We start from the raw sequence: 21,693 nt of genomic DNA, 5'->3' as shown, positions 1-21,693 counted from the left end.
CAACGTCGTATTTGTTGCTGCGCCCGCCCACTGCGTTCTTACCCGCCCTTACTTCACAGCTGCAATAAAGAGCTTCATAGCTCATCGGATTCCTCAAGTATAAATACTGTACATACTCTGAATTCGTGAGCTTGCAAGCCAGCCTTGGGGTCTGGGGCCCTCGTTGCGAGTTTAAATAGTCACGTCATGAGCCATGTGGCGCAGAGTCTCTCTCTTTTAAGTGATAACATTAAAAAAAAACACGGCTTCTGTCATTGGTTGGATCCACGCGATGCCTTGTATGACGTACGGAAATGTGTGTAGGGCGCGATTAATTTCTTGGACTTGTTTTTCCAACTAGCGCCGCTGCGAAACAAACGCTGCGCCAAAGTTGAACGGATTTGTATAAATATCCCGGCGCAAGACGCTGCAGAAAATGAGAAATCCATCATTTATGAGGGTGGCCGCTCCCGTACGATGGATGCATGCACGGGTTATTAAGTGCGTTCGGATTTTTAGGTGAATTGAGCTACAGTGGGGGGGGAGGGGGAATATTTTGCACACAAAGCACCGATATCAATATCATCTGGGGGCTGGGGGTGATGGTTATTGCATTCTTTCTACGTTTCACACTGCATTGTAAAGATTGGTTCATTTCCCACTGACGGTTATGACACAGAAATCCTTTTGATTCGTTTTGCTGGTGCGGAATATTAAATTCCAAACCGACAGAAAAAGTTGGCACCGTTCTCCTCTCGCACGTTAAAACAACAACAGCAACAACAACAACAACAGCAACACGAGGAGAGACCCGGGTTGTTTTAATCTCAAAACCAAAACAAACAAAACCACGTGATCAAGCTCCACGCAACGCACACATCTGAACAACGGCTGCTCAATGCCGCCTCGCCTCCGCCGACCACTCAGCTTTAATGCGTTTCCTATTAACTTGCAGGGGTTGGTTGACCACGTTGTGGTAGATCCACGGTGTGGCGGTCCCATTTAAAATGGGAAAGAAAGCGCAAGACACTCTGTGGGGACTGTTGTTAGGAAGGGTAGGAGGGTGATGAATAGATGTCCATCACTGCTAACTGTTGTGTGTGTGTGTGTAAAAAAATGGCATAAGCACTCAAGAATGTGTTGGCTACTAAATATAGTGTTTAGCAAACGAAACTCCCTGTCAGTTTAACACGCAGGCTTTCGAGATCAATATCATCCATAATACATGGCCAATCCGTTACGAGTACAGCACACCGGTGTGTTGGAGAGCAAATCCACAACATTTGCCGGGTGGTACAAACAGCTGAAAATGAGCATGTCATTTAAATACTTTCCTGGCAAATACCGAAATGTGCGTTCACATCTCAGAGCCACTTGTGATGAGATCGCGGAATGAGTTTCAGGTTATTTGCAAGGCCATTATCTCATCATTACCATCAAAGTATGCGTGGTCATCATATCATCATCTAAATGACACCGATTCCTGTGAGCCATGAAACAGACCATGGAGCATCTATTGGTGTCTCAGCTCCTTTGGGTACCATGCACCATGACATGACCTGGCCAAAGCTTCAGACTGGACGGTGTCGTCATCATCGTCATCATAATCAATCTCATCATCATCATGTGCCTGATTCTGGATAACCATGTGACTGCAGTGACAGGACACGAGAAGACGATGATGCAATCGGCATCACCATAACACCACCACCATCATCAACAATTGTCTTGATCTTGATTTAAAGCTTTCGTGACTGCAGGGATTCATATTCTTGGTTCTTTCGGTAAAGTCACGTAGAAGGGAAATAATAAAAATATAAAACATCTGACCAACTGCCAAATCGCTGTCCGTGGTGCTGACGTTATGAAAAAACCGCCACTTTTTTCAAATTGTCTTGCTGTGGATTTCACACCTGATGATGATTGCTTGTGTTGCAGTCGAAACGTCGTGAGAATTTTATTGTTTTATACTTTTATTAATTTTTTATTTCCCTTCTACGTGACTTTACCGAAAGAACCAAGAATATAATTGTCTTGATCGTCAACTTTTTTAACTGCGGTGGTGGTGACTGCGCAACATTGCATCGTCTTACAATCGCTTTCTCACTTAATACGGTCGAGGGCCAACACGAGTCTCACGGCTTAGAAACGGCCCACAAATAATATGTATCCACCACTACTGGCATCACTTAGTTGCACTGATGCAAAGTTGCAATTATAAAATTATCCTTGTTGCTCTGTATCAACAGGCACACGAAGAACAGGATGCTGCAATAATCTGATATGAGGAGTGACCCATGATCGTTAATCCGAGTTGTGATGTTGATAAAATGTATTAATTATGTGGAGACACGAATATGCTAAGAAGGCATTAATGTCCGGTTATTTATTTAGTTGCGTACATTCTCCATAAAGGATACTCAAGCATTAGTATGAATCCTTGCAGTCACGAAAGCTTCAAATCCAGAATTGATACTCAAGCAGTATTATTTAGTGCTGTGAATTATATAGTTTCGCGTCGAACAACGCCCCACGTCTAGCGGAGGGGCACTTTCCTCGATAAAAAAACAAACATCGGGCAACTCACCAGGATCGGTCGAAGCAAGCCTGGCTCTACTGACGAGACACGAAATGTAAAAACCGGTCTAAAGTTTGCTTGCTACGCAACCAATGCTGGTGATAAGATGCACTTACAAAATGCCACGTGGCCAATGGGAATAAGAAGAAAATCCATGCATTTTTTTACGTGGAAAAAAACTACGTGTGGATGGAGGGGTATTGTCCGCTCATTTATTTTGTAACTCGTGTCCTGCACAATGACGCTCGATGACTATTGTACATTATAACGATAATAGGTTATTATTACGTGTTATACTTATGACAGATGATGATTGATTCGGGTGAACCACTCTTTACAGAGCGTGGAGGGGGCACTGTGTAGTGTTGGCTTCGAGAGGTCTATTCAAATTAACGGCACCGCAGTGAAATTGTGGCCTTGCAACCAAAAATATGGACCATATACGCAACCCGCTGTAGTCCGCGCTCCTTCAACAGAAGAGGAGAAACAGCAACAGTCCACAAACCCTCTCTTCTTGGTTCTTTCGGTAAAGTCACGTAGAAGGGAAGTAATAAAATAATAAAAATAAAACATAATAAAATTATTCTCACGACGTTTCGGCCACAACGCAAGTAGCCGTCCTCAGGTGAAAACCAGGTTTGTCGAGGCGACAGCGTCTGAATGAAACAGCACACGCGCTTGGAGCGTGTATATATACCTGGTTTTCACCTGAGGACGTCTACTTGCGTTGTGGCCGAAACGTCGTGAGAATAATTTTATTATGTTTTATTTTTATTTTTTTATTACTTCCCTTCTACGTGACTTTACCGAAAGAACCAAGAAGATGAATCCCTGCAGTCACGAAAGCTTTAAATCCAAATTTTATTATGTTTCATTTTTATTATTTTATTACTTCCCTTTTACGTGACTTTACCGAAAGAACCAAGAAGATGAATCCCTGCAGTCACGAAAGCTTTAAATCGAAACAAACCCTCTCCTGAAGCCCTCTCGTCGTGACGAGCAGCAGACCTCGACACTGGCATTCAACTCCTGAACATATTGCCATCATACGCAATGGTAGAACCAATAGGCTCCACTGAGGGCGGCTCCCGAGTACTTCTGCAGTGTCATCTTCCGCGGGTCTCATGACCGAAGCGACGGCCAGAGATACCGCGAACAAACGGCAGGCGTTCCGCCGTTACCCCAATTTCAGCGAGCTCAACACAATCTCCGATAACAGAACGGTTGTGATGCGATTAGTGATATTAAAAAAATGCTAAATCAATTGTACGCTTATAAATATTTTTAATACGTTTTCAAAAAAGATCTAAACGCAACGTGCAATTTTATACCCAATGAAAACTCGGATTTACAAGCAGAATGTTTTTTTTTCATAATCAGCGCTCTTCACAGCACAAGTGTGGACGCCCACGTACGAGCGGAAATTAGTCGCAGAGCGCTGCCTCATTAACACCGGCGGTGTAAAAGACGCCAGGCTCCATTAGGCGAGGGGGGGCAATTAAACACAAAACACATTTTGAAGTCTCCATTCGGTGGAGTAAGGGAGCGTTGTTGTGTGGCATTTAATGACCAAGTAGGTGAAGCTTGTACCGACTTTTGAAAGGATGCGTTTGTTGTCAATTGTTTGACGTGTGTACAACGTCGTTTCATCTCGCGTCTGCGTGCGATTTTGTTTTTTTTGTATCTCCCTTCAGTTTTCCGGGTCCTGATCTTTGGAGAATTAACCACCCTTGTCTGCACGGTGATCAACAACAACAACAAGAGCAGCAACACATTGCCGCAGATGGTAAAATCATCACGGGGAAAGAAAAAAAAATCAAGCACAATATACAGCGCGCCAATTATATAATAACGATATAGGATGTATATAACCGCGTGGTGAAATAATGAAATTAGCACTCACTCCGGCAAGGACGACGTCGGCTGTTGACACATCGAGAGCCGACACAGCAGCAGCAGCAGCAATAAGTAGCAGAGCAGCAGTAGCAGCAGTAGTCGCGTTCACGTCACGGACAGCAACACAATTCAGAAGCAGCAGTAACGTCGCAAATCAGTAACAAGTCATCGGCAACATTAGCGCGAGTGGTAGCATCGAACTTGGCAACAACGACAGCAGCAGAAACAACATTGACATGAGCAACAGAATCATCATCATCAACTACTGTACATAAGCAGAAGCAGCACCATCAACAGCAGCAACGGTGATCAACTATGTCAGTAGTGACAGCCACATCAATGAGCTGCAGCAGCAGCAACAACGTCACAAGCAACAGCGCAATCATGAAAAGGGAGCGGCAACTTTGGAAGAGGCAACGTAGGCATCATCAGCGTGGCACTGCGAGAGCACGCGGATTACACAACAACAACAACAACAAAAACATCGAGGAACCCTTTAAGTCGATGGGAGGTGGGAAAAAATGCGATTAATTGCGTAAAATTAAATCTGCGAGGCCGGGGAGACGGGAGTCTCGTGCCGTCGATCCCAGGAGAAGCCGTGACACCTGCGCACCCTCAGACGTTCTCTGAGCGCAAGTTTGGTTTTCTCTGTTTCCAGTTTCTCTGCGACAACGGATTACGGAACGGGGGGGTGGTGGTGGGTGATGGGTGGTGGGTGGGGAGAGGCGTCGCGGCGAGGGTGGGAGGGGAGGGCAACGTCTCTCCCAGTCCACCGACAAGATCACCGGGTGTCCTAAAACTCAACCGAGCTGCGGGCGTTTGGTGCGACCCGAAGCCTGGGCAGGACTTGCCTCTCTCCCTGCCCGCCGCCGCCCGACCCCGGGGTCCTCTACCCGAAACTCTGCGCGGTTTGAGCAGCAAAACGGTCCGCGAGTTTGTCTTGGTTGCGTTACACATTCCGTTTTAGTGTGCGAGTACAATTTAACCGGTTTTATATCCCGACAAAATGGAAGGGGACAGGCGGCGGGATGCTTGTGAACGAAAACTCACCAACCTCCCCCCCCCACCCTCACCCCCCCTTGCTGCGTATTCTCAACAACAACAACAAACAACAACAACAACAACATCTCTTCTCGTTTAAATATTGTTATAATTGGGGTGACAATTTCCCTCTTGATTTATTCCCATCGGTGTAAATATCTGCAAAGAGGAAGACTGAGCAAACCCCTTTAAGATGAAGTTACGAGGCATACATATTTCTGTTTTCTGTTTAACTCTCCGTAGCCTGTATACGACACGCGTAGGGTGAAGAGTGATTTCGTGCAAATGACATCAGTCTTTAGAGGGGTATTTTTTTTTGTTGGATTGTTTATTTTTAAATATGCGCCAACTTGTTCCAAAATGAGCGAAGCGAAAACGGGGTTGAATGTTTTACAAATGTGTGGATGATGTGAGTTGTATAAAAAAAACAAGCAAGGCTTTCAAAGCTAATGCCGTCGTTATTTTTGCCGACATTTTTTTTTTGGTTTCACCTTTTTTCATTTTCCCCTTCATTTAAAATTGCGCAGATGTTAAATTCGCTTTTCAAAAAAAAGTATCACTTGGTGATCGCCGAATCGTTTAAAATTCACTGAAGATGCGATCACAGCAAAGAACAGCAACTGAAAATGACAAAGAGTTTCAAGCACATTGTTCGATAAAAAAGAATGTATATTATTTTATCGTCATTGATTTATTTCTGTTGCTTTAAATGTGCTTTTCAAGACCGCCGTAACCTTCAGAGTATGACTGTAATGTCAAATGAGAGTTTTTCAGGCTGTGTGGTGACTCAAATGAACGTATTGTTACACACTTCCACAGGAGTCTCATTAACCATGCCCAGCTTCTGTGTAAAGCCCTCTCTCAATGACCAAAGTAGCTCGAGTTTTGCTATGTTCTTTTGGAAATTTAAGACAAAAAGGAGAGTCCGTTTCATGCTTAGACAGAAGGGAAATTCGAACTAATAATTTGGAAAGAAAAAAAAGTTCAAATTGCTGATACTTTTTTTTTTTTACAGATTCTACAAATTTTTCACCGATTTTGGTGGATCAACGTGTTTTGGTGAACACATTACACCGACAGACAGGCTCTCGATGAAAGAAAACTGCTCGCTTGCAATGCATTTGCTTAATGCTTATGGAGTGTGTGTGTGTCGACATTTGTGCGAATCATTCGCAGTGCTGCATCATTTAAAACTACGCGTGCAAATTACGCCACGGGAAAACAATACCTTTACCTACTAGCGACGAATAAGCATTAGGAGGTCTAAATAATCTTTAATTAGTAACAAGTAAAAGCGGGTATTTGGCCTACTCTTCCACGCTGGTCAGACATCTCGGAAGGAAGTGCGAATTACTCGCACTCTACCGCACACCGCAGACGACGCTGCCGATTGGCTAACTGTGGTGTCACCTATTTTCCGCCCCTCCGATTAGCACGCTTGGCTACGTACGGTGCGAAAGAAGTTTGACGTACCCTGCTTGGTGGACACAGGCGGGCGGGCGGGCGGGCGGGGGGGGGGCAGGATTTAAATAACACGTGTCGTTGTTTTTACTGCCGCACCAGGAGATTTCATCAAAATCGGTGACCACCGGGTTGCAAGTCCAGCGAGCTGCCCATTACACCACGGTAACATCCTCACTCACGTGTCTATCAGAGTACATTTGAACTGGACCAGCCAATGAGACGAGACGACAAAGCGGCTGGGTTCCATGAGACAAACCACTCCGAGTTCACACGTCTCGAAATCTCCCGCCCGACAGTAATTATGTTTATTCTCCATAATGGTTGAAATTGCTTTAATACAATCCAAGCTAAACTGCACAATGACACGTCCACTTAATTGTATTAAAATAAATTACTTATTAAATTGCATATAATTGGAGAGGGGTTTTTTCACATTCAAATAAATGCGGGCCACAGACCTCACAAAAAATATATTGTTGTAGTCCCAATTTTAGTCTTCCTTACCACAGTTTTCCCCATCACCATTCGTTCTAAAGGTCACACCCCTTGTTTTTAAAAAATATTATTCTTGGCTCGTTCTAATCACGAAACAATTAGATTTTTAAAAGTGGACACGCCAGGGCGGTAAAGGCTGCAGCAGCCCTTCGAATTATTGCTCATGCTACTGCCGATGAGAGGGCCTCTCCGGATGGAATCTTGAGACGATATTTGGCCCACTCTGACCCACACTGATCACATGTCTTGTAAGCGGTGAGAGTACTCACACTTTGCCCCATCGCCGCCACCACCACCACCATATGGGATCTACTGATCAAACTGTGGTGAAACCATTCATACTCGTGGTTGGAGACGTTACTCTTAGGTTTTTTCGGTAAATTCACGTAGGTGATGTAGGTACCTACATGAAATTTTTCGTGACGTAGGTACCTACGTGAAATTTTACGTGACGTAGGTACCTACGTGACTTTACCGAAAAAACCTAAGAGTAACGTCTGAATCCTTGCAGTCACGAAAGCTTCAAATCTAGAATTAAGTTGGAGACGTTGTTTCACCACCTGCCATCCCCTGGTGAGATAGAACCGACCAACTCTGGAGTATACAATCACGTGTACCAACCAGCAAAGTGTCACTGCCATGGTAGAATGGTCAGCAAACACACACACACACACAATGCTGCATCGCATGATAATTATACAGAAAGCCTCGGAGGCTTTTATTTCTTCATATTATTTGTACGGGAACGGAAAACACAAGTGCCCAGAAAATAAGAAAGCATTTAAGAGTGGAGGACGTTCAAAATTTCACGCACATTGCCTGTCAGAAACCGTACTGCTCTGCCGACTCCACAAAGGCACGCCGTTGCCTTGATCGTCGATGCCTGTCGCAATGGACGAATCTTTCGGTGATCAACGGCACCCACCTTGCAATGTACCTGGAACACACGGGCATGGCCACCCCTACCACAATTCAGCGAACAAAAAAAAATGTACGACATTTTTTGAGAACGTATTATTTAACATTTCTTCATAACAACAATCGTAGCATGAATATTTTTTTTAAACAATTGTTGCATAACAGAGTGGGCAAATATTGTTGTTTAACCACCACGTCACCGGTAAAAAAAAAAAATACGACTCTGTACGCTGCACTGCTCGACTTTGGAATTCTCTCCAATCATCGTCTCTCATCCAAGTTCTCATAGCCTTGTTCAAATCAAAAAACGTGTTACACTCTTATCGAATATAACTTTGATCGTGCTGGATTATTTCTATTTTGGGGGGAGGGGGGGCTTTGGGGCTGCGCTGAGCAATCGTGATTAAAGAAAAAAAGACTTACCTCGTAAATCTTTTACACGTTTTCAAAGAATAGAGCAATCCATGTTTTTTTTTCTCCATTTGTTAAAACGATTGGGAAACACTTTGCAGTTTGAGCTATTAAATACATGAAAAATAGATGATGCATAACATACAGCTCAATATTTACTAAAGTTAATAAGGTGCGCAGCTACAAATTAAACCCTCCCTGAGCAGGACATTGCAAGGTTAATACATCTATCTGCCGCATGCTTTTCTCATTTATTTCCTTCCAAATTAAATTAAACTTTCGCTTGATCGATACCCCGTTTCGCTTTCACAAAGTTTAAATCGCACGGCTTAAAAATACATTTCCAAATTCATGGAATTTCCCCCCATTTTCCTGCCGAGATCGATTAGAAATGTGGATCACATCCGTGGTTCTGCATTGCGCTTTCCCGTCGTGTTGAATGCACAGAAGCCAGCCCAGACTTGGGGCTTTCAAAATATATCATATGCCACGCTGGAATATGTATTTTGAACATCTTTCCTACCGTACGTAGCCAACCGTGCTAATCCGAGGTTCGGGGGCGTGCAAGGACAAACTAAGCACAAAACGCAGTTCTAAAGAAATTAGTTTTTCATTGAGATTTAAAAGTGTGTAACTCCCAGTGGCTTCCGAATATCGGAAGGAAGAACGTTCCAGACGGCCGCAGAAGCGTGCGATGCAGTGACCGTCTTTGTTCGATTGTTCGATGGCTAGTCAGAAGTCGCCACTGCGAGAATGAGCGGAGTTCGCGTGATGGTTTTAACTCGTTGATGAGATCAGCAAGATATTGTGGTTCATTTGTGGCAAGCACTTTGTGTGTCATGAGTTCGACCTCAGAATGTATTCGTTCGGCAACCGGTGGCCATTGATTAACCTCCTCCTCGGGATGGATTTTGGATTTGTTTTTAAACTTAGAATGTTGGATGTTTTTTAATTTAAATGAGAATTGCAGGTTCTCTTTCAGATGGTTTAAATGATGTAATAACACGACTCATCTTTGTGCTAACGAAAATGACATCACCCGATGTCACGTGAAAAACACTTTTGGTGGCAAAAATCATGGAAATGACATGACATGCGACATCATATCATACCTTTTGACCAATGTGAAACAAAAAAAATGGTTTTAGGATCATCCAAAAATATGATAGCTAGGACTAATTTTCAGATATTTCAAATTTGCCCAAAATCGGGAACACATAGTTACAACCTACATAATTCTAAGAAGACCAGACGTGATAATATTATTAATTGACCCACTGTATCCCATGAAAATTATTTTATAAAGGAACTTATATTCGTATTCATCAATTAAAAGGAACACGGGTAGAACAGAAGAGATGTGGCCATGGAACACACTGTCGCAAAAGAGATGACTTTAAAGCGTTACTCAACTCCAGTTCACTCAGCAAAAGCTTCATCACTGCGACTTTACAATCTACAACGCGTATGATGCAAACGCCCTCGGCTACACTAATCAAAAGAGCTAGGAAATGTTGATGTATCATCCGAGCTCATTTAATTGGCAATAGCCGATTAGAAACTTGAAGATTGTGTTTGTCACTTCATAATTATTTTGCCAGTAAATGTAATATATGTTTGTTTTTTTAGCAACGATAAATCACAATGACGGCATTAGCCAAAACGGATAAGGGCACGATTGTTTGATGTTATATATCGTAACGCGATATATAAAATCGTAGTATCTCCATGCTTAGGTGAGAGCAGCCAAAGATCCGCACAACTGGGGGTCACAAATCCAATTGCCGCGTCGCCATCGGCTGCCCCATCTTGTATTTGGATTCTCAACCAACGTCGGTTTAGGTCGAGGTACACCGATTGTTGTATTGCATAGGTCGACGTTGATCAATTTCTCTTGTAGCCCCGCCCACCACCCCCACGTTCCATTCCCTGGTTACCACATTCAGATAAGCCCTCCCTCCTTAACTTGTATTTAAGGGCTGGTCTTTTGGAATGTTCCTCACTTGATGCAGTAATTTTAGCTGTGACGGTCCCACCTGATGACGGAGACTTGTGTTGCCTCCGAAACGTCGTTATTTATTATTTTATTTTATTTTCATTTTTACTTTTGTTAACTTTTAATTTTTTTTTTACCTACGTGACTTTACCGAAAAAAACCTAAGAGTATGAATCGTTGCAGTCACGAAAGCTTCAAACCTAGAATCTTGATCATAATCAGTATTGACACTGGAGGAATCCGATGGGCTATAAAGCTCTTTTTCACAAATCTCCGGCGCAGCAAGTCAAGCACAGGACCCACCCAAACCTTGCCCGCAGAGAGCTTGATTATCACTGTACACCTCCATACCCCTTATTAAAACATTTATTGGAAATAAGTAGGGGAAAAAAAACGTTTTCCCTGCAGACCAATTATTGGCTTCGTAACTCAGCCCATCCAGACAAATGTATTTGAAATGCGCGTCAAAATTAACCAGTAGCTTACCCACCCCACCTCGCCCCCCACCACCACCGTCAATCTTTACCATTTCAATTCTTACCCCACGTGCATCTCAGCTGATTGCTTTCCAATTATGGACTCCTTTAAAGACCAAAAAAAAGCACCCAAGACAGGGCATTCTGACACTTGCGTAATTCAAACACTTCTTAATTCCATCGCTGCCTTCATATTCAATTATCTGAAGTGGGGGAAGCTGCGGGTGCAGAGGGAGGACTGCGGGGAGAGAGGGCACGGTTTTCGTGTCTGTAATCGAAGCGGACAGACGACGGTGGCTTTCCCTACCTCCGTGTCCGTGAACCGCCCCCAAAATTTCCGTCGTGTTCTTCCCCTCGCTAGCGGTGAAGGACCGTGTGTGGTTCTTTGTTTTTTGCTTCATAATCGGCCCCACATGAGCACTTTTCGGCGCAAAGTGCAATGCGCGTTGCGGGAAATAGAATCGCCGACGGGCACAACGCGCGCGCGCGTGTGTGTACGTGCTCACAACAACGAGCGGAGCGCCGGGTGAATAAAACACGGCAAGTTGGCACGGTAGGGGACACAGGTGGTGCATCGGCCAGCCATCTCAGTGAGTCGATCCCTGGCGCCTGGGTCTGCCCCGTCATTTCCTCCTGCCAGCGGGCGTTCGACACTTCACGTGGCCTCAATGTGCACGTAGCCTGGCACAGGCGCCGTGGTGACGTCATCCCCACTTAGTGGCGAATGGCGTTTGTTGTTGTTGTTGTTAAATGGGGTGCGGTGTGTAGCGGGTAGTGTAGCGGTTAGCGCGCTGTGCTATGAACCCGGCGACCCGAGTTTGATTCCCCATCTCGCAGCCAATACCGGTGACGATTGTCTGGGCCTTCCCTAGGTCGACTCGGCCTCAAATGAGTAACCTCGGTGTGTAAACATCGCCCACTCAGGAGACAAAGGCGGCCGGGCGTGGTGCTGGCCACCCACCCCTTCGTGTGCCGTGCCGGCCTTCATAGGTGCTCGCTAACGGCACTTTCTCCATAAGTCCTTTGTACCGGGATAAGAGTCAATTCTAGATGTGAAGCTTTCGTGACTGCAAGGATTCATACTTTTCGGTTTTTTTCGGTAAAGTCACATAGGGAAAAAATAAAAATAAAAATAATAAAAGTAATAATATAAATAAAATAATTATTTTATTTCTATTATTACTTCTATTATTAAAAAAATAAAAAATATATTAATAAAATACTCATTTTATTTAATAATTATTTTATTTCTATTATTACTTTTATTATTTTTATTTTTTTAATAAAATAATTATTTTCATTCTATTATTACTTTTATTAATTTTATTTTTTTTTACCTACGTGACTTTAACGAAAAAACCTAAGAGTATAAGAGTCAATGTTAAAATGTCTCTGCTCAAACGGGCATTGGGCGATTTTTTTATTTGTCAGTGGCCCTGCGTCAGCGGTGAAATTCCGAATGTACCACGGCAGGGGGCTAGTCCAGGGTTCGGCGACCAAAAAAAACAACAAGGAAGAGACATTTTTGTTCGGTAAAAAAAAAACTCTAAATTTCAAGGAGCCGCAATGCACTGTGTGGTGAATACGAGAAGGCGGTGCTGAATAAATAACTTCACGCAAACAGTTCCTGAAAGAGCCTCCGTGCGGTGCCGGAGCAGCAGGTTGCCGACCCCTGAGATCGCCTTTCGATCGCTTCACCATTCAGTGACTTTCTGTTAAAGTGAAATCTACTTCGTTGGCTAAGGAGGGGGCGATGTGCGTAGTCAAGTCCCGAATGGGGCTTGAAATCATCAACGGCGCACGTGTTTCGCAGGGTTTTTTTTTGAGTCTCTGATCTGTCTTCGGGTCGTACCGCGTGCTGTTCGGCGCGACGGCCGACGTTTCGCTCCACGTACCGCTGGAAGGCGGCTCTTCCCCCCCCCCCCCCCCCCAGTACGTGAAGCGACACGTGGTCGCATCGCGCCAGACAAACACGCCCGTACGACCCGGAAAACACCGGGAGGGGATTTGAACGTCCTTACTTTGACGGTGCAACTGGTTGCTTTTCAACAGCGCTGCCTGGTTGCGTAATCATCCATGTTGTGAAACAAAATAAAATATTAATAATACATCCCGCAAGATCAGAAGGAGGGCTTTGTGGCCGATGCAGGATTCCACCACCACTACTAAATATCCACTTCCGTTTGCCAGATCCCTGCAAGCTGTTGCAGTCAACACACGCGCATCAAGATCTGATTTAACAGGTCTCCTGCTTGGCCAACAATCGCTGCGTGCCACTGCAATGCCCGTCTCCCTCACCCGTTTCTCCTCCTCCTCACTCCTGCATATGCGCCCCAACCGATCGCAAATCAATCGCAAACTCTACGTACTGCCTGCGGTAGATGTCCCTTGGTTTGTGCTGCGCAAGCTCGGTTCAGGAACTATTTAGAAGCTGATCATTGGTTTTTTACCCTTTTATTTGGCAACAACTGACACCTTTTTTATACGAGGAGTCATGTTTGCATAGACCACAATACCTGCAGTCATAATGCAAACAAAAAACATAACTCTGATAATGTATGCACTGTCCTTGAAGTTATAAAAAAGGTGTCAGTTTTGTTGCCAGATAAAAGGGTAAAAAACCAATTATCATATTTTTTACTGGCAAATGAGGTACCAATGGTGTAAATGCTTACCCCGAGCTCTCATACTCTGATGGTGCATTGTCTTTGAGTTGTGCGCCTTTTGGCGTCATCTGGTCCAACCCATGTGAGACTAGGCTCTAAGGAAAGCTGTCTCGGGTGTGGACCAATCAACTTCAAAGACACTGCATACATTATCAGAGTTACGTTTTTTGTTTGCATTATGACTGCAGGTATTGTGGTCTATGCAAACATGACTCCTCGTAAAAAAAGGTGTCAGTTTTGTTGCCAGATAAAAGGGTAAAAAAACAATTATCATATTTTTTACTGGCAAATGAGGTACCAATGGTATTTAGAAGCTCCTACGAGCACGTGCAGAGGAAGTGTCAAGACGACGCAATGCCTCAGCAAGACTCGGTACAACCCGAAAAACACATCAGGCAGCGTCATCCTTCCATGTATACATACACATGATACACATATACACGGGTGTACGTTTAAATCCCAGAGACCTTAACGACAAATGGGCATTGTCCCTCGCTAAACAAACATCGCCGCAGACACTCGGATGGCATGTCAATAAGTCACATTCTTTGCCGTTTGTGCGCGCAAATAGAAAGCTTCTCTACAAAAGGCCATAATCAACCAGTAAACGGAGGCAATGGACCCACAGCGACCCTGTAATCACGACGCCGTAGTGCGCACCGACCTGCGATATTAGCGTCCTTAAAACTGACAACAATTGTTCTGCTCACTTAGCAGAGCGTTTGTGTATGCCGACTGTGCGAAATCTGAACGCCGTAAAAAGGTTAACTCAGTTATGATATCGGCCAAAACAAATTGGACTATATATTCTTAACTGGTGGGATGATAATAGCCGACGGTAAATGGTTCGGCCCTGCGATCGCCTGCTCTGGCCACTGCTGGTAGAAGCGCCTCCCACTAGAGGGAGTTTTATGAAGTCCCTCTAAAGGGTATTTGGCCTACTCTTCCTTGCGAGAGATATAACAGTGACGGATCGTTGACCGTGAGGAGCAGGTCAGTGGGCTAAGCTCACCTTCCCTCTGGCGTGGATTTAAAAAAATTGGAAACATCTTCTTGGTTCTTTCGGTAAAGTCACGTAGAAGGGAAATAATAAAATGATAAAAATAAAACATAAAAAAATACAATTCTCACGACGTTTCGGCCACAACGCAAGCAGCCGTCCTCAGGTGGAGAGCAGGTCTGTCGGAAAGACAGCGTCCCATTCAGACCTGAGGGTGGCTGCTTGCGTTGTGGCCGAAACGTCGTGAGAATTGTATTTTATTATGTTTTCTTTTCATAATTTTATTATTTCCCTTCTACGTGACTTTACCGAAAGAACCAAGAAGATGAATCCCTGCAGTCACGAAAGCTTTAAATCGAAAAATTGGAAACATTTTTACACGTCAAAGGCGGTTGTCCAATGGATGGACTCGTTCCTGCCATAGGAACGGAAATTTACACCATTGGCTGTAAACAGGCAGGGGCGGCATCATTTCAATGCTAAATTGAGCAGGGAATCACCTTGGCGTTTGGCGAGGCCTATGAAGCTTCGGGGTTGCTTTCACGCTTTTGCGAAATCCCTGCGTTAACTTCTGGTTTGTACGCATTGGTACCCCTGAAATCCATCACAGTGGGAGCCAAGGGCTGGTGAGACACATGGAGGTTTGAAAACTCCCATACCTGCTGGGCTGAAACACGGCCAGGAAGACGGTACAAACATGTACTACTCGAACTTATCTGTGTGGATGCGTGAGTGTAATCCTCTCGAAGCATAGCTATATTTTCTCTGCTTAGTTTCCTACTACATTAAAAAAAACACTTTTAAAATCATTGCCATAATCTTAATCATCATTGCCATCAACAATATCAGAATCGAAAATCAGCAACAACAAAAACAGCAGCTCCATCATCAACATCATAATAACCATCAAAAAAATCGTTACCAATATTCATCATCATTGTCGTTGCGGTCTTCATCTTTATAACGGTCATCATCATCATCAAAAGGAAAACAAAACACCTGCTCCAGATTTCTTGTACGCCGAGAAGCGAAAACAAGGGTGGACTGGGAGCACCCTGCTCCCTTCTCAGTCTGCTACCTGCCCAAGGCCACGTTGCACACTAAAGACAAAGATCCCCCGTATAGTCTGTAACAGACTGTTGGGGCAAGTGCTGTTAGCGAGCACCTACGAAGGCCGCCACGGTACACGAGGCGGTGGGTGGACCAAACACCACGCCCGGCCGCCTTTGTCTCCCTAGTGGCGATGTTTACCCATCGCACCAGGTACTCGTCACGTTGAATACGAGCGAACGCACACACACACATCCTTAACACACACCTAGACACACAGCCAGACACACACACATCCTAAACAACAACAACAACCGCCATTCGCCACTAAGTGGCGGTGACGTCACCACGACGCTTGTGCCAGGCCATGTGCACATTGAGGCCACGTGAAGTGTCGAACGCCCGCTGGCAGGAGGTCACGGGGCAGACCCAGGTGCCACGGGTCGACTGACCGAGATTAGCAATGCAACGCATTGGCAATGCACGAGGGCATGAGTGACGCAATGACGAGACACTGCCCGTACTGATTGGTCGTGCAGTGAATCACAGCCACCACACAACCGTACGATTTCACGAAAATGTCGCAATTTTGATTCGGCCAGTGTTTATTCCCCGTCTTGTTTGCGCCACCGTATTTGTATTGTTTGTCTAATGTTCGCCGCAACAGCGCCACACACACACACACAAACGGTGCAATCGTGCACATTTTGCGTAGCTTGCAAATCAGAGCTGTTGACAATTGTTGTACGTGCGATTCAACTCGTGTGCATCGTGAGCAGTTCATCTTAATCAATGAGTCGTTACGCGCCTGTAACAATGAGCAATGCCCTTCATTGTTACACAGGAACCGGTAATGCATTGCGATGTGGCAATTAGCCGACGATGCCAATATTTATTGAACATTATTTGATGACTCTGCAACGGGTCGTGTCGCACCAGCGATGTTAGAGTAATGATTAGTGCGCCGTGCTACGAACCCGGCGACCTGAGTTCGAATCCCGCTCACGGCCACCACCAGTGACGATTATCTGAACCGGTTGTGCGACTCCCCTAGGTCGACTCAGCCTCAAATGAGCACCTGGTGCGATGTGTAAACGTCGCCACTCGGGAGACAAAGGCGGTCGCGGCGTGGGGCTAGGCCATCCACCCCCTCGTGTGCCATGCCGACGCAAGCACAATTAACGTTAGAAAAAAAACCTCAACAAATAAAATAACGCTGCCTTAAAAGAAAAATATATATATGTATAACACGTAAGCTTTCGCGACCAATATTATTCGTTATCAACGTTTTTGGGTTTAGATCGCGTTGTAAATGTTGTTGTTTCACGCTTCAACACACCGGTGGGCTAAAGCAGTGAACTATTTGTCTTTTGTCAACGTGACACTTTTTTACTGATTGGCCGCGTCGGGTGGTGGAGGGTTACGACACATTTATAAATAACGCGATCTAAACCCAAAAACGTTGATTATGAATATATATGTATGTTGAACATTTTTAGTTCGCACCGTACGTAGCTAACCGTGGTGCAGGCGAAGGACAACAAACTAAACACGACAACGTTTCGGGCAATGGCCCTTGAGCGTGAACGAGTAGAGTTACGGTATATATATGTATATAGCCGCTGCCTGTGGTGTTGTTAGTGGTTAGCACACCGAGCTTGCACTCCAGAGGGCGCCGGTTCGATTCCCGGGCGCGGCAGTTGAAATTAAATCTGCAAGCGACTTTAATTGTCCCGTTCTGTGTCCAGCCAGCCAGCAGTACGAATGGATTCAGTACAGTTAGTCGACCGGCAGGTCTGATCTTGATTTGAAGCTTTCGTGACTGCAGGAATCAATACTCGTTGGTTCTTTCGGTCAAGTCACGTAAGTTAGAAATACAATAAAATAAAACAAATCACGACGTTTCGATCGCAACACAAGCGGTGGTCATCAGGCCTGACTTTACCGAAAGAACCAAAGGTCTGATCTTGTTTGTATTATTAGAGCACGTTGTGATCTTTCCATGAAAGCCGCGAAAAATATATAAAACAGAGGTTCGTATTATTTCTATTGCTGTAATTGACGCCGCTTGTTGGTGAGGTGGCGTGTGGGTACAACCGCCTCTTTCGAGACTTCTAGGCCAGAATGGAAGAGTAGGCCAAAAACACCCTCTGAAGGGGGTATCCAGAGCTCCGACTCTTGGCGAACCTGCCGTTAGCAGTGGTGTGACCAGGCAATTGCAGCGCTGAGCCTTTAACACCCCGACTGTAATGTGATTTGGGAAATATCAACGTATTGGCATTGCTCTTATAAGTACATCAATGGTATGTTTAGAATCGAGACACTGTCATAAAGTCATGCAGGTGTCAGTCACCATTAACACTAACCTTGCGTGACACATCCGATCACCGAGGAATAGAACGTTTATTTTACCTTTGCCCAGAAAGGCACACCTAGACCACCACCGATAAAGCCACGACCAACGACCATTAGCAGGGCAGCTTATCACTGAGCCGGGTGCCCTCTAATTGTCACACCTGTTATTATTATTTTTTGGCCACATCTGGCACCGGGGTTGTACTTTTTTTATATCAGTAATGGGTTTAACGCAGCTTGTCGTGAATGGAGTTTTCTCGGGTCAAGGTGAACAGAGCCAAAAGCGGTATGGCCCGGGATTTAAAAATTCCCTTAGCAGGTGGGGGGGACGGGCAAACACACAAAAAAAAGTCCATCGGAGTGAGTTGGGGCGATCACGTTGTGTCGCTTGCTACGCCACGCGGTCCCCGACCGCGAAGGCCGTCACGGCGTTCGCGGGCGGACCGGTCGCTTTGTCCTGAACGCGCTGGAGGGAGATGACGTTGCCACGTGGCTCCGTGGCTACGCGCTTGGCTTGACGTCCGCGCTCACGCGAGCAACGTTGACAGACGCATTTATTTAGTCATCGTTCTTGCACGCCCGGCGCTCCAACTGCACCGACAGCGACGCGTAAAAAGCATTCTCAATAACAAAAAATGAAATTGGTGCGGCGTGAATTTCTGCAGCTTCTTCGCTCGCTCGCTCTCTCTCTCTCTGGGATCGAACTAAACGAGTGGACCGTCCCGCATGCAAGTGACGATGTGGTTGCCTTCGCTGGGTCATTGCGGCGTTGGGCTCGCGAGCCGTCCTGTCGCGAGCATAGACGTGAGCCTCCGTCTGCTGGGCGTTTGTCCCACTGCGTGGAGTCCGCTTTGCGAGTCACACCCTCTCTCTATCTCTCTCCCCCGCACCGTCCGTTCGATGCAGCACCGTCCATCCGCTAGACCCGCCACACTCTAAGCCGCTTCGGTGACCGCTACTCGCCGTGTCCCCTCGACATCCCGTGCTCCGATTTTACCTTCCAAGCGCAGACTTCAAGTTGGCCCGCTTCACCATTGGAACCTCATTTGCCAGTAAAAATATGATAATTGGTTTTTTATCCTTTTATCTGGCGACAAAACTGACACTTCTTTTTTTACAAGGAGTCATGTTTGCGCCTTTTTGGCGTCATCTGGTCCAACACCATGTGAGACTAGGCTCAAAGGAAAGCTGTCTCGGGTGTGGACCAATCAACTTCAAGGACAGTGCATATAATTATCAGAGTTATGTTTTTCGTTTGCCCCGCTTCGTTCGGGAGCTACCTCCAAACCGAATGGCGCACAAGTTAGAGCTGATTTCTAATCCCCGTTGCAAAACAAACCAACAAAAATAGTTCACGTAAAACTTTCGTTGAAACACTTTTTTTGCGAGTTTCTTGACCGAGCTGGGTGGCACCGCGAGAGTTTGCCCACCTCGCAATCAGAAAAGTGACAAGTTCAATACCTCTGGTTAAGGGTCAAACTCGGCTCATCGGTCCCTCCCTGCGAGGTGCATGGGAAGCCCTTTGTGGGAAGGAAGTCACGTGGTGGTGGTAGTGGTGGTGATGGGGGACGTTCTTCCAACAGTGATCGTTTGAGAAGGGATACAATGTTGGCTCCGATGATTATTCTTTGAACAAAGTGTTGACCAAAACATCTATCCCTTTCTCCCTGCATTTGAAGAAAAGTGTATGAGCGTGTGTCTAAAGAGTTGGAGAGAGGGTTTCACACAGAAGCTGTGGTCTTTGTGTAATTTTGCACATTCACTTTCAGCAATACAAGACTGAGACAGAAGAAAAACAAGAGCCTTATTTTGGTGGTCACCATACAGCAGCAATACAGTTTGCTGAAAGACATAAACAACAATTTTAAACCGTCAAACAAAATCAAATATTTCGTGCATTAAAACAAAACCTTCCTTGTTTTATCCTTAAATTATATTTATTTCACCTTCAACTTTATCTTTCGTCTGCATTTCTCTTCACAGCTGACATCGTTGCAAAAGAACACGAATTTGGACATTCAAACGAGACGCTAATTATTTCCTCAGCCGAATATGCAAAAAACGGTCAATCATCGAATGACATCTTCCATACGGTGTGCATGCCATTGCATTGCTGTTTTCAGTTCAAAATATGTACATAAACAATAATCATTATATAAAGGCATTCCTTCCTCCTTACTGCCTCTCCAGTGCCCCGTGACATCTCATTAAATCTATATTTTAGTTATATAAGTAAAGTGTATGTGGAGATTTAAAAAAAGATGAAAAGATATAAAATTAAAGAAAGTTATTGAATTGATGGCTTGTGCGAATCGCTTTATTATTGCCTGGCTCTTCTTTCAACGACTCTTACCAAACCACTTATCGGCGTCTCCGTCAACTCAGGTAAGTGCTGTAGATGTGTATGTATGTTGAACTTCTTTCGCACCGTACGTAGCCAACTGTGCCAATCGGAGGTGCTTTCCGCAAATGAACCCCATGACCTCGCTGCTCTCGTCAAGGAGTATAAACCATCACGCCAACTCAACTCATCTTCGCAGCAGCAGCAGCAGCTTCTGGCTGGCAATCAAACAAAGGCGGTGGTCACCACATCGCACGCTCTCAGATGCGCTTCTGCGGCCGTCTGGAACGCTCTTCCTTCCGATGTATAGAAGCCACTGGGAGCGATGTCACTTTTAAACCTAGATTGAAAACGAATTTCTTTCAGAACTGCTTTTTGTATTTACCTCGTTGTCCTTCCCCCGCACCTCCAATGAACATGGTTGGCTACGTACGGTGCGATAGAAGTTCAACATACATCCATTGGAAGCATCTGTGTCTGTGCCAGATTGTGCAAAAAAAAGTGGCTTCGTAATAATAACATGGTGATTGTACTTGAAGCGAATTTGCAAAGGAGACGGGAGTATACCAATCGCATCTCATGATGTGCAAAGCTCGTGAGAAAAACATATTTACGTTAAATGATGTACCAGTATCCGTTAAAATTACCAGTTGTGTTTTTATTCTGCCGCGCATCAAACAGTGAATACACGGCCCTCTGCAACTCCTTCTATCGGTAGACCAATCACGGTCATGTCAGCAAACGACCCGCAGAACATGACATGGCAGAACTACTTCTAGAGTCACTTCAATGGGCCTTGCCCAACCATGGAAGACGGAAGTCATCGCTACGTAAGGTGTCACTTGCCACGTTTCATTTATCAACTGTGTTTATAAACCTCACCCTTCAAAGCTGGGTTTGGTGGTTTCGGTGGTAAATCAGTTTCAAAATATATTTAAAATGTTGGGCCATTAGGCTGAGAATATAATTTACGTGCCATGACAAAGGGCCACTGACCAAAATTTTACCTGTTCTGTATTTTTTTCCT

The 21,693-nt window shown here is 45.0% G+C and overlaps 1 protein-coding gene across 2 annotated transcripts in view; it reads left to right on the top strand.

Moving 5' to 3' along the window:
- Positions 1-20,624, top strand: part of LOC133356806 (chemokine-like protein TAFA-1) — a 228,033-nt gene extending 207,409 nt beyond the window's left edge. The window contains exons 4-5 of one of the 2 annotated variants that reach the window (XR_009756898.1): positions 4,252-5,378; positions 20,309-20,624. Coding sequence is in view for 1 of the 2 variants with exons in the window: in XM_061574502.1 (XP_061430486.1) it covers positions 4,252-4,266 (15 nt within the window). In the remaining variant the exon portion in view is untranslated. Of the gene's footprint in view, positions 1-4,251; positions 6,962-20,308 lie in introns of those variants that run through there. The other variant, XM_061574502.1, reaches the window with a different exon arrangement.
- The last annotated feature ends 1,069 nt before the right edge of the window (positions 20,625-21,693 follow it).

Source organism: Lethenteron reissneri, chromosome 55, assembly GCF_015708825.2.
Source record: "Lethenteron reissneri isolate LAM-NWPU_2019-01 chromosome 55, ASM1570882v1, whole genome shotgun sequence".
In the NCBI taxonomy this organism is placed as follows: Eukaryota; Metazoa; Chordata; class Hyperoartia; order Petromyzontiformes; family Petromyzontidae; genus Lethenteron; species Lethenteron reissneri.
Note: the sequence above shows the minus strand (reverse complement) of the source record. Positions and strands in the feature narration are given on the sequence as shown.